This window comes from Cucurbita moschata, unplaced genomic scaffold (genome assembly GCF_002738365.1).
Source record: "Cucurbita moschata cultivar Rifu unplaced genomic scaffold, Cmos_1.0 Cmo_Scf00014, whole genome shotgun sequence".
NCBI lineage: Eukaryota > Viridiplantae > Streptophyta > Magnoliopsida > Cucurbitales > Cucurbitaceae > Cucurbita > Cucurbita moschata.
The window spans coordinates 4096667-4109123 of NW_019268530.1; the positions used below are offsets into that span (position 1 = coordinate 4096667).

Sequence of the window (12457 nt, forward strand, 5' to 3'; positions counted from 1 at the left end):
CCCCCCCCCATATTGCTTCATGGTTCCCCAAGTGATCAAATTACCCCAAAGAACACAGAAACCAAACGTGGACTTGTGATCATCAAGGTCAGAAGCCCAATTCGCATCAGCTAAGCCATGTGAAGAAAATGAACCAACGGTTTACACTCAGCTTCAACACCAATTTGAAGACTCAAGATTGGTGTGTCTTAACTGTTTTTTCAACAAACAACTTAAAAGTTATGGAAGGTTGGAAAGCTTCAGATTTTGTTTGACGAAAATAAATCCAAGTGTATCCAGAAAAATGATTAACAAAGCTAATGTTACAGTGGAAGCCATGTCTAGATAAATTGTAAGAAGGTCCACCCACAAATTAGCTACAATCCATTTTAAAGGTGCAGCATATGAGGTAACAGAAGGAGAAAGAAAGTGAGCAGTGTTTGCCTATGGCACAAGCATTACAAAAAGAAACTGCGTTAGTAGGCAAATTGGAGTTTCAATGTTTAACTACTTGTTTAACAACTGAAAGGGCGGGATGCCCAATATGATGATACCAAATGTCGAGAGACATATTATTCAACTGAAGAACCCAAAGCAGTAGACTGTTTACAAGAAGACTGGCAGTATGTTATTAGACTGAAATAAAACTAACATAACAGAAGGCAACAACAGCTCAAGTAACAGTAGGTTATAGATTTCAAGAGATTGTACCTCTGAATGCTTGAAACGTCCTAATTGACGATAACAAGAAGGATTCAGGGAGGTGGAATTCTGTAATTAGAACAACTCTGAACGAGAGATTGCTGACCCCTGTTAGCAACAAAACAACAAACAAAGCTTCATCAAAAGGCATGCCGAGAAGGCCTATTCCAGTGGTTCCGTATGCGCCCCTAAGTGTTTCTTGTGTGTGCGGGGAATCATGGATTGTTTGGAAAGTAAGGTAGTGTAGCTATTTCCCACGAAGAGAAATAATGATATGCGATTAATTTACATGGGCTGGTGCATTAAAAGAAAAACAGCGAATCATGAAACACCATGCTCTGGCACTGCATGCAACGAAAGGGGCTTCTTCAAAACTCTAGCATAACGAGTACATAACTAATATCATGCTTTAATTCATTGGTTCGCAGATGATCCAGTAACCATTTGAATGCAGCGGGTGATTTGGATTGGGGACTTCAATTACAGAACTTATTAGACTGATTCCACTACACGATCTCTTGTCAACAAAGGGAAGTGGAACGTTCTGCTGCAAAATGATCAAGCATTGTACGTACTTGCATATCTATCATTGTTACAAGTTACAACACAGCAAATGGATATACTACCAATTACATAAAACTTCAAAAAAGGCACAGATGGAAATCAATAGTATATTCTAGTGAAAAAAATTAATTAACAAATATACTAAGCTAGTTTAAGGAAAATTTTCTATCAAAGATGTGATGTCCCACATTGGTTGGGGAGGAGAACAAACCACCATTTACAAGGGTGTGAAAACCTTCCCCTAATAGACGCGTTTTAAAACCTTGAGGGAAAGCCTGAAAGGAAAAGTCCAAAGAAGACAATATTTACTAGCGATGGATCTGGGCCGTTACAAATGGTATCAGAGCCAGACACCGGACGATGTGTCAGCCTTCTTGCTCTTCCCCAAAGGGGGTAGACACGAGGCAGTGTGTCAGTAAGGACGCTGGGCCCCAAAGGGGGGTGGATTTGGGGGCGGTCCCACATTGATTGGAGGAAGGAAAGAGTGCCAGCGAGGACGCTGGGCCCCAAAGGGGGGGTGGATTGTGATGTCCCACATTGGTTGGGGAGGAGAACAAACCACCATTTATAAGGGTGTGGAAACCTTCCCCTAGTAGACGCATTTTAAATCCTTGAGGGGAAGCCCGAAAGGGAAACCCCAAAGAGGACAATATCTGCTAGCGATAGATCTGGGCCGTATTGTGATGTCCCACATTGGTTGGGGAGGAGAACAAACCACCATTTATAAGGGTGTGGAAACCTTCCCCTAGTAGACGCGTTTTAAAGCCTTGAGGGGAAGCCCGAAAGGGAAAGTCCAAAGAGGACAATATCTGCTAGCGGTGGATCTGGGCCGTTACAAAAGAAATGAAAAGCTAAAGGCAGAGTTCAAGGAAAGACATATTTTAGAAGGTTGGCATGAAGAAGAAATAGAGTTTGCACCTTCCTACAAGTTCAGTCCCGATTAAACTGACTACTACATTGAGTATGACCAAAAAACAACACATGCACCCGCCTGATACTTATGTTACACATGCCTTACTATGCTTTTCATACCACTTTTACCAATTTAACATGTTAGATGAATAAGTTTGCTCTTTGTAAGTTGGATCAAATAATTTGGTTTGGAAAGGGGCTGAAGCAAATCCAATACAATAGAGAGTCCAAGTTATCTCATCACCGAACTGTTTGGGCTATTTTCGTAGCAGAGTCTAACAGATTTTAGAACTGAAAAGGAGGAATCACAAGCTTCTCCTATTGTTTAATTTCTCAACAAACAATAAAGACCCATTCTTGTCGAACGTTTCGTGTCACATATCTTCCTAGTTTAACAAAACAATTAAGATTTTTCACTTGATCGTCTTCACAAGCTCACTCCCATTGCACCAGTGTTCATATCACCCTGAGAGTGAGAGGGAGAGAGAGGTAAGTGGACATTGGTTTAGATGAGATGAAATCCTAAACGTCTGATCTACTTAACCATTCGACACTTCAGCCACCAAAATTACCACAATAAGAGTCCATCTAATGACACTACCATATTTATAATTGCGATACCCTTTTAATAACTTCTATCCAGCCATCTTGCCGTTCTAAAAGCAATACTTGTATCATGTATTTTGGTTATAAAAGATGCCACTATGTTTTGAACAGTAAGAACAGATCCTGAAGCCCAAGAAATTCAGTTGTGTACACATATTATGTGACCCTTTACGTGACAGAATTTAGGTGAATTACAGGCCACATGGAATGGAATCATACCTCCAAAACAGCTTTAGCTTCTTCATTAAATGCTTTGCAGAGAATTTCATAGCTTGCATCAGTTGCCATCTGGGAATAATAAAAGCAACTAATTTCAGAATATTGCTTTCAAATAACACGGCATGCATTGTAATCTCATGGTAGTTCGATGCATAGTATACCAATGAATTAGCACGTGAGGGTGAAATAGATGAAATGGTATATCTGTAAAAGAAAATATGAAAGGCAAATATTAGTCATTACAGTCCAATCAATAATACGGAAAACAAACAATTCTAATCATTTCAGCATCAAAACCCAAGAAGTGCTTTTGATGTCCTATTAAGTTGGCATAAACTATAGATTTCATTACAAGGGCCTTTTCCATTATGATCAAGGTTTTTATTTAATGTACCATTTCATCTTCATAAAATGTCAATCAAACACATCTCCAGGTCCAACAAGCTCATTGAGAACAAAAATAATGTAAATGATCGAGGATGGGGTCTACAATGGAACCATGATTCTTTTGTTTCATTAAGGATGATATGAAACAACCTATGTGGCCTTTTAAAATGAAACAAGGAGTTAATATTATTTTTTCTTATTAGGCTTTTATTTATCATTTTCTCACACTAAAAGAAGTTATAGTCCCCTGGCAGTTAAATGAACGGCACCATTATTGCCACTTCCTTCTGAACATCAATCTCCAGCGGAGAATAGGACAGGTGAGAAAACTTGTTAAAACATATACACACAGGAGCAAAATAATCGGTCAATTTGTTGTTGCTTTTTATTACTAGATAAGTTTGATGATAGCAATTGAGATCGAAGCAAGAGACAAAGACAAGGGCGAGAAGAGAGATTTAGAAAGGAGGAGATCTGGACAGACATTAGCACTGGAGATAGAAAGAGAGTCATCGACTAATGTAAATTTTCATACAAGCAAAAATAATACTAATTACTGGTAAAATAGCTAATAAGCAGGTGCTCAAATTGTAACTAGGACCTTTTCACGAAATGTCTGTATTTATATTTGGTCAAATTGCAGTACCGAGCCCAATCCTCTAAACAATTCTATCTGCCAAGCCAAATTTTCCAAGAGAACAAGTTCTTTTCATTGGACACCGTACACCCCTAGTAATATTAGTCACTTTACCTTCGCTAATAAAGAAAAAAGTGTTGGTACAAATCTCAAACCTATAGTGAATGAAGCTAGGAACCCCACCCCAAATAATTATAATAAAAGAGTCCGACTCATATTATAAGGGAGAAAATAAATTCAGCTGAAATTAAAATGGATTGGTCCTTGTAAATTGTTATATTCAAAAAGTTCAACACAAAAGCACCACCGTAATTCAGCGAAACTAAAATGGAATGGTCCTCGTAAATTGTTATATTCAAACAGTTCAACACAAAAGCACCGCCAATGAATTTGAGCAAGACATTTTACCGCAGCCTGTTTCGGTAGAAATTCAAAGCTTTGAAGTTTGCTTTTTGAACGGTGAAAACCACCGCACCCATGCAGTTCTACAAAAATTAACATCCAAATTAGAGGAATGAATTGATTAAAAAAAAACATCCTAGAGAGAATGCTCGGCAGAAGATTTAAGAACAATATGGTGAGAATAGTTAAATTAATGTACAACGAAAATGCTGTGTAAGTTCATTGGAGTTTCAAGATTAGTTCAAAACAATATTTTTTTTTCGATGTATCTATGTTTGTGAACACAAGGAGGCAAAGAAAAGGCAGAAACGGGAACCTTGCAAGCAATAAGCTCAATTAATTCCATTAAGAAAGTCCCCAATCCTCTTCCTTGGAAACGAGGCTCAATCTGCAGCTCATACACATATAGCACAGGTATCATTTCTTCTATAATAAATCGAAAGTGTACAAATGCAACCATGGGATCCTTCTTATTTAGAGTTGTACTTGTCTTCTCTGCATCTGATTTTGAAGGCTTTCCATTGGCATTAGCATGTGAAGCCTCGTGCACAAATATATAACGTGCTTGTGTTGAAACCATTTCCCTGTGCTTCACCTTCTCTTCAGTTGGCCATTGTGATCCATATGGCCCCTCCATATTGATCTTTGAAAATAAAGTGAACAATCTTTCAACCCAAGAATTTTCACTAAATTACAATGATTGCATATATACGTGAGAAAAGAGACAGTCAGTTCGTTACCTTGAGGAGATTTTGAATGTATTTCTTAACAGAACAAGAAAGTTTATTGCCACGGCCTGATTGCAGGTATAAAGATAGACCTAGAAATGAAAGAGAAGTAGGCATCCCATTATGTGCACATATGTTTATACAACCAACAAATGTGTCAGGACAATAGTTGCAAGGAAATCAAAAGAATAGCCCAAACAGAACAGACTACTTAAAGATAGTTCTACTTATGCAAACCATTCAAACTAAGCAACAAGCTCATACTCCCAGTGAACTTAGGAAAGAAAATGTATATGCCTGGTGACATAATCTGAAATCTTAACTCATAATATTCAAAATCAAGGAAACCAGTGCATATGCTCAATTTGTCCAAAACGTCGTAGAGTAGAGGCTCGCGATTAAACTTCTGAAAGCCAGTAGGGTCCTAGAATTTATACAAGACAGAAATCCATAGGATATTTTTAAGTATTGTTTCTGAATATCCAAATCCTGAGTGCAAACTAACCATGTAAGTTTGATATCATAGTCAACCTACGTAATTTGACCTACTGGACAGACCAATGCATAAAAAGGACGGAAAATCATAAATTACACACTTGTGGTTTTACTATTTTTTTTTTTTTTTTTTCATTCTTACCTCTATATTTAGAGAACTTTAAAAAACATCCTCTGCTCTGTAAGTCGTCCAATCATACCCTTCAATCAATTAGTTTTCATGTAGCCGTATGCACATGTAATAATCCATGTGTTGATTTCGTTAAAGAAATGTGTGGTTTCTAAATTTCACAAACTACATCGTTGCTCAAGAGTATTTTTCAATGCAGGACTGTGATTTGTAATTCTCTTGAAAAGTGCATTTTCTAGACATGAAAATATCCAATGAGGGAAGTTTGCCCTCGTAAATTATGAGCATGGTGTTTTGTCCGGCCAATCATAACAATGAGGTGGTTTCCCCTTTCTTTTCATTTTTCTTTTAACCAAACAACAAATAAACTTGTCAGTACTAAATTTAGATGGTTCTGGGACGTTTATGATACAGCATGATAGTATGCATACCGCCGCGGTTGTAGTGGCGCAATGACGGAAAGGGTGAAAGATGGTCTTTCTGGGCACAAGCGACCTCAATGAGTTGATCGGTGACTTTTTTCTGCTCGATTATCTGAGTTTGTAGTAAACAAGCACCAAACATCCTTAACTTCTAGAAATTTTGAAAACTATTATATGAGCGCGCGCGCGCAAGTTCTGTACGAGTTATTTACCTTTCTCCGCTTCAAACTCTGTACTCCATTACAATTACCAGAAGCGTTGTTCTCGGAACGGCTATGAGAAAGCGAACCCTTATTCTCCATATGATTGCTGCAACAATTGCCAAGAGCCACTCCATAGTCTCACCGCATAAACTTTGAGATGGATAACATATTGTCTCGAAACCTTTGCAAAAAGAAGAAGAAGAAGAAGAAAAAGCCTCGATCAATCAACTGTACTTGTAAGTGCTAACCATTACCAACTGAACGAATTGAAGATGAACAAATTCTTGAGTATAGCAAATGTACCTACATTGAGAATTCCACCTTCATAGTCCTGGCGTCACGTTCTTCCACTTGAACCAAAAATCAAAAATGTTCTTCCACTTGAACCAAAAATCAAAAATGTTCTTCCACTTGAACCAAGAATCAGAACGTCTCTTGCCAATTGCTCCTACTAACCCCTTTTCATCCGTATTTCATCCCTGTTCGTCTCTGATTTCTCTCTCTCGAAATTTGGGTAAACCGTAATTAAGCTCAAGTTTTGTGTAAGATATTTGTGATCTTTAACGAAGGATATGGGCTTAACGAAATTAATAAAAATACCTAAAAAAAAAATTCTATTTTATTTTTAAAAAATTAAATAATATCTTTTAAATGTCGTTAATGTTACTTTTAAAATTTAATGAGTTAGGTAATTGTTTTAACCTAGGTAGTTCGAGTTATTTATTTAAATTTTTATTTTTGATAATGTAAAATATTAGCCTTAAAACATTCATTCATATATTTTAAAATATTTAATTAAAATTTACATATTTTTAAAAAGATAAAAATTATTTTTAAGAGTAACGAGAGAATAAATAATAAAAAAAAAAACTAATGATGAAATTAAATAAAAATAAATGTAAATATGTTATGTCCCATATTTGTTGGGAGGAAAACAAAACACCTTTCGTAAGGGGTGCGGAAACTTACTCTAACAGACGCATTTTAAAGCTTTGAGGAAAAGCTAAAAAAATACAATATCTACTAGCGGTGGATCTGGGTCGTTACAAAATATATGTATCAGAGCAAGATACCGAACGATGTGTCAGTCTTCTCGTTGTTGTCCGAAGAGGGTAGAAACGATTGGAGAAAGGAAAAGTGCCGCCAGCAAGGACACTGGGCCCCGAAGGGGATGGACTGTGATGTTGCGCGTTTTAAAGTTTTGAAAAGAAGTCCAAAAGGGAAAGTCCAAATAAGACAATATCCAGTAGCGTTGGATCTGGGTCGTTACCGACCCAAAATTTATGTATATATAATTGTATAGGTAAAAATCAACGAATTTCGGTTCAATCCAACCGGTCACATTTCATCAAAACTTACCCCACATGTTTAAAGCCTCTTACGTGGCCACATTATTATTATTATTATTATTATTATTATTATTTATTTATTATTTTTTGCCGACACCAAACAATTAATATTTTAGGTATAAATAATATATATATATATATATATATATATATTGGTTAAGGCAAGTGGGCCACATTGAGCAAGACTTCTCCTGACTATTGGGCCAAGCCGACAGAGGCAGCCCAGCCCATTAACAACGAACTGAGCGGCCCAACAAATTAAAATATCCAAATAAATATATATTAGTGATTTAATTAAAGTGAGGATTGAAGAGGGGGGACCCAGGGTTGACCAAAAGTTTGACCAAATATAATATAATTATTTAAATTGTGAAAATTGATGAAAAGGTCACGGGGTTTTCAGTGAGTAATTATAGTTGCAAAAAGCTCCTCTGGGTTAGAGAACTTTTGTCAAAGTTGATAAAGTTTTATCCTTTTTCTGCATAAATATAATTAATTAATTATTTATTTATTTCAAACAAAGTAAAATAAAATTTTAAAAAGTAAGATGAAAAGACTAAACAATAACATAAATGACATCGAAAAAGACAAAGTAATTTAGGAAATAGAAAAAGAATCTTTGTTCCCATGTTTTGTGTAAATTATTTTCATTTATTTCTATTTCTTATTTAATATTCTAACCAATTTCTACTCTTATCAGACACAAAATCGATGTCTCTAAAATTATATTTATTGCTTTTGTTTTTAATTACAAATACAACAAAGATTTTTGTCTATGTCAGGTTATGCGACTCAAATAAACCTTGTTAGAATTATAAACAAAAAGTCGATGTCATTTTTGTATACTAAGGACATAACAAGTATCATAATTTGTGTTTTTTTCTCGTGTTTGTTAGGGAGAGATTTTGTGATGACCCACGTTCGCTGGGGAGGAAAACAAACCACTATTTATAAGGGTGTGGAAATCTTCCCCAAGTAGATGCATTTTAAAGCCTCGAGGGGAAGCCCGAAAGGAAAAGCCCAAAGAGGACAATATCTGGTAACAGTGGATCTGGGTTGTTATAGGTTTCCACACCCTTATAGAGAATGTTTCGTTCCCTTCTCCGACCGATATGAGATCTCACAATCCACTCCCTTTAGGGCCTAGCATCCTCACTAACACTTGTTCCCTTCTCCAACCGATACGAGATCTCACAATCCACCCCCTTTAGGGCCTAGTGTCCTCACTGACACTTGTTCCCTTCTTCAATCGATGTGGGACCCCCCAATCCACTCCCTTCAGGGCCTAGCGTCCTTGCTTGCACACTGCCTCATGTCCACCCCATTAGGGTTCGGCCTCCTCGCTAGCACATCGCTCCATGTCTAACTTTATTACCATTTATAACAACCCAACTCCATTACTAGCAGATATTGTCATTCATTTTGAGTTTTCTCTCAAAGTTTTAAAACGCGTATGCTAGAAAGAGATAGTTTTAAGTCATCTCTACGTCAACGAATTTTCACTCAAATGATAGTTTTGAAACGATTACGAAAGAACAAACACCCCATTTTTGAACAAAAGAATGAAAGAAAGGGAATTGAATGATAAAAATAAAAATTAGGGTTATTGAATTTAGAAGAAGGGAAGAGAAGGGCGCTGATTCATATGTGAGTTAGAGAGAGAGAGAGAGAAATGAAGTATTGATTATGAATGGTGTCTGGTAGCAGCTGAGCGTTGAGAGTGACGAGTGAGGGCTGATTATGCCATCCTTCTACCACAGTGGCACTGAAAAACATGCCGCTGCCGCTGCCGCTGCCTTGCTGCTGCTACCCATTATTCTCTCTCTTCTTTTCACCATCTAATGATATTCAGCTATAAATTCTTGGTCAGTCCCATTCTTAAATGCTCAAACTGTACTCTCATATCCTCCAAACACTAAATCCCAAAACCCTCTCTCATTATTCTCAACAAATTCTTCAACTTTTTCCAAATTAACCCAAAACCCACTTCCCAAAAATGCTTGTTCTATGCCTTGGAGGACTTGTCACGATCGGCACGATGCCGTTGTTGTAGTAGTAGTCGATGCAGCTGTTGTTGTTGTAGTAGTTGTTGTTTTCGCTTGAAATTGCTTTTGGCAAGCTTGACAAGTGATTTCAAGAATAGTTGAATTGACCCGTTTGATTGCGGTTTGTTTAAGCGCTATAGCTTTATCGAGCTCCGCTTGTGCTTGTTGTCTCATTCTCTTGGCATTTGCGAATTCTTGCTCCGCTATTTCTACTTGCCGCTTGGCTTGCTGTCTAGCTTCCTCCGCGTACGCCTTCTCCGCCATTGCAACTCTTAGTGTCTGCCCGACTTCGTCTCTAACATCTCTCGCACCGTCCACAAACTCGCACGATCCAATCGAGAGCTGGAGTTTGATTGAAGAACACCCTTTGTTTCCCTCTACAAGATTCGGATTCGGATTCGGATTCGAATTCGAATTCGAATTCGACCCAGTTGAGAGTTTGAGGTCTAGATTGTGATCGTGTGGTGAGCCATTATTGTTGGCGTCCGGAGGCTTTGAAATGGGTGGCGCTATGAGAGCTGCCCAATTGGGTGCGCTGCTGATGTTGGTGTCGCTGGATGGGCTTGGACTCGATGCCGTTTGGGACAAACATGCGGCCGGCTGGAGGGTTTGGGATTGCTGCTGGAGATGTCCCATATTGCAAGCATCTTGGTGCTCTATAAAGCTCTCCACCCTATATAATATAAATCAACACCAATTTATATATGTAAATGAATGCTAAAACCCGAGAAAATCATAGATATATAAGTAAGAAATATTATATATATATTTTTTTTGTTATAGTAAAAATTTAATTCCAGTCAGAATCATACGAATTTCAAGAAATCGGTGAAAATTTGATTAGATCTCGAGCTTCTATGAAGTTATTTTTATCATCGGCAATTCCCAGAAAGATGAATTGAAGAAAAACTTATGAACGGATCAGCTACGAGAAAATACCATATATGATAGTTAATATCTGACCTCACCATTCATCAGTGGTGCACGGTGTTCTTCAACTCATTCTTACCTTGAACGGTGAAGATGCTATCGACCCAGAATCAATATCAAGCCATTTACATAGAATGATGAAAAAAATTGCAAAAAAACCAAACGAATATCTCTCAAAGTAGACAATATCGTAACAGGATGAGAGCGGGGTTGATTACCACTCATCAAGGCTATGTTCTTCGAATCATTCTTACCTTGGATAGTGAAGATGCTACCGACCCAGAACCAATAACGAGCCGTTTACATAGAGGGAAGAAAAAAGTTGCAAAAAAACCGAACGAATAACGTTCAGGGTCATGAAAACTTCGAGTCAAAGTAGACAATATTGTAATTACCTAGAGAAAACACGGCCGCAATCACACGAGTGGCCACGAGTGCCACAAGTTTTGAGATGGGCTTTATAATCAGACTGAACAGCATAGCCCTTGGAGCATTTTTGACAAACCCATTGCTTATGGTTGCTATGCTTCCGTCGGAAGTGCTTCTTGATACCAACAAGGTCACCAAGCGCATGACAAGGGTCATGGTGCAGGCAGGTAGGCTCAGGACAAACAAAAACCCTCTTCCTCACAACAGGACTCTCCCTCTTCAACAGCTTCCATGGCACCTTATGGCGCCGCCTATGCATCTGGAGGTTCTGGTCCCGCTGGAACCCCTGGTTGCAGATCTCGCACACATATCGGTCCGATTCGAGCAACGTCTTGGGCGACAGAGACACAACCTCTGCGTCCGGATCTAGCCACAATAATTCAAGCCCCTCTAGAGTTAATTCATGGAACCATAAGAAGCATTAGAAGAGGTTAAAAATGAGTAGTACCTGGTGTCCCTGCAGGCCTTCGCTTTCTCTTGGTGCCATTTTCCAAGGAAGAAAAAGGGTCGGATGAAGTGGTGGCGCTGGCTATCATGGGGGAGTGCAGTGAGTAGCAGCTTAGAAGGGGTGTGGTATTAGCTTTGGGTTTATAAATATCTATTTTCAATCCTCATCTTTAGGGGATGATATTGTGAAGGGTTTTTAATTTGATCCCACAGGCAGCTATGGGCTCCATCAGGGAAAGACATACCCACAAACAAACAAAAACTCAAAATTAATTACATGGGTGTAAAATGATGGTCGTGCATGATCATAATACATACACCCATCCATCCGTCGTACATGATCATGAATTGGGTTGAGTTGGGTTAAGACGAATTTTAAACCCAATTGTGAAATATTAGTATTAGTTTAGATGTTCGTGTTATTTGTTTAAACTTTTAGTTTTTTATCGTGTGAGATCCCATGTTGGTTGGAGATCTGAACGTAACATTCCTTGTAAGAATGTGGAAACCTCTCCCTAGCAGAGAAAGTACGAAAGGGAAGACCCAAAGAGAACAGTGGAAACCTCTCCCTAGCATAGGAAGCACGAAAGGGAAGACTCAAAGAGAACAATATCTATTGACGGTGGACTTTGACGGTTACAAACAATATTAGAACCATTCAGTGGATGTTGGCTCCCAAAAAGGATGGATTGTGAAATCCCACATTGGTTGGAAATGAGACCGAACCATTCCTTACAAAAGTGTGGAAACCTCTCTATAGCCGAGATAAAGTTGACAATATCCTGTAGCAGTGGGCTTGGGCGGTTTGAGATCGGGTTCTTTTCGCTTGTATTTTCAATAAAAAATAAAAAAAGAAATAAATAATGGTTTG

At 38.1% G+C, this 12457-nt stretch overlaps 2 protein-coding genes across 7 annotated transcripts in view; both read right to left on the minus strand.

The window, feature by feature from the left end:
• LOC111452455 (N-alpha-acetyltransferase 40) overlaps positions 1-6920 on the minus strand; it is an 8792-nt gene extending 1872 nt beyond the window's left edge. Inside the window, exons 1-10 of one of the 6 annotated variants that reach the window (XM_023093196.1) lie at positions 6690-6920; positions 6396-6567; positions 6193-6295; positions 5149-5228; positions 4725-5051; positions 4415-4491; positions 3144-3186; positions 2983-3051; positions 1021-1228; positions 708-791 (exon numbers count right to left, since the gene is read on the minus strand). In XM_023093196.1, the coding sequence (XP_022948964.1) occupies positions 1091-1228; positions 2983-3051; positions 3144-3186; positions 4415-4491; positions 4725-5051; positions 5149-5228; positions 6193-6295; positions 6396-6485 (927 nt within the window). In that variant the 5' untranslated portion in view covers positions 6486-6567; positions 6690-6920 and the 3' untranslated portion in view covers positions 708-791; positions 1021-1090. Of the gene's footprint in view, positions 1-690; positions 1229-2380; positions 2624-2982; positions 3052-3143; positions 3187-4414; positions 4492-4724; positions 5052-5148; positions 5229-6192; positions 6296-6395; positions 6568-6689 lie in introns of those variants that run through there. The other 5 variants (XM_023093197.1, XM_023093198.1, XM_023093195.1 and 2 more) reach the window with 5 other exon arrangements.
• A 2400-nt stretch (positions 6921-9320) lies between these two features.
• Positions 9321-11747, minus strand: LOC111452454 (protein SHOOT GRAVITROPISM 5-like). The gene is made up of 3 exons (XM_023093194.1): positions 11588-11747; positions 11106-11505; positions 9321-10453 (listed from the first exon to the last, which is right to left on the minus strand). Exons 1-3 carry the CDS (start codon positions 11673-11675, stop codon positions 9760-9762), a joined length of 1182 nt encoding a protein of 393 aa, XP_022948962.1. The 5' UTR covers positions 11676-11747; the 3' UTR covers positions 9321-9759.
• Positions 11748-12457: the final 710 nt, after the last annotated feature.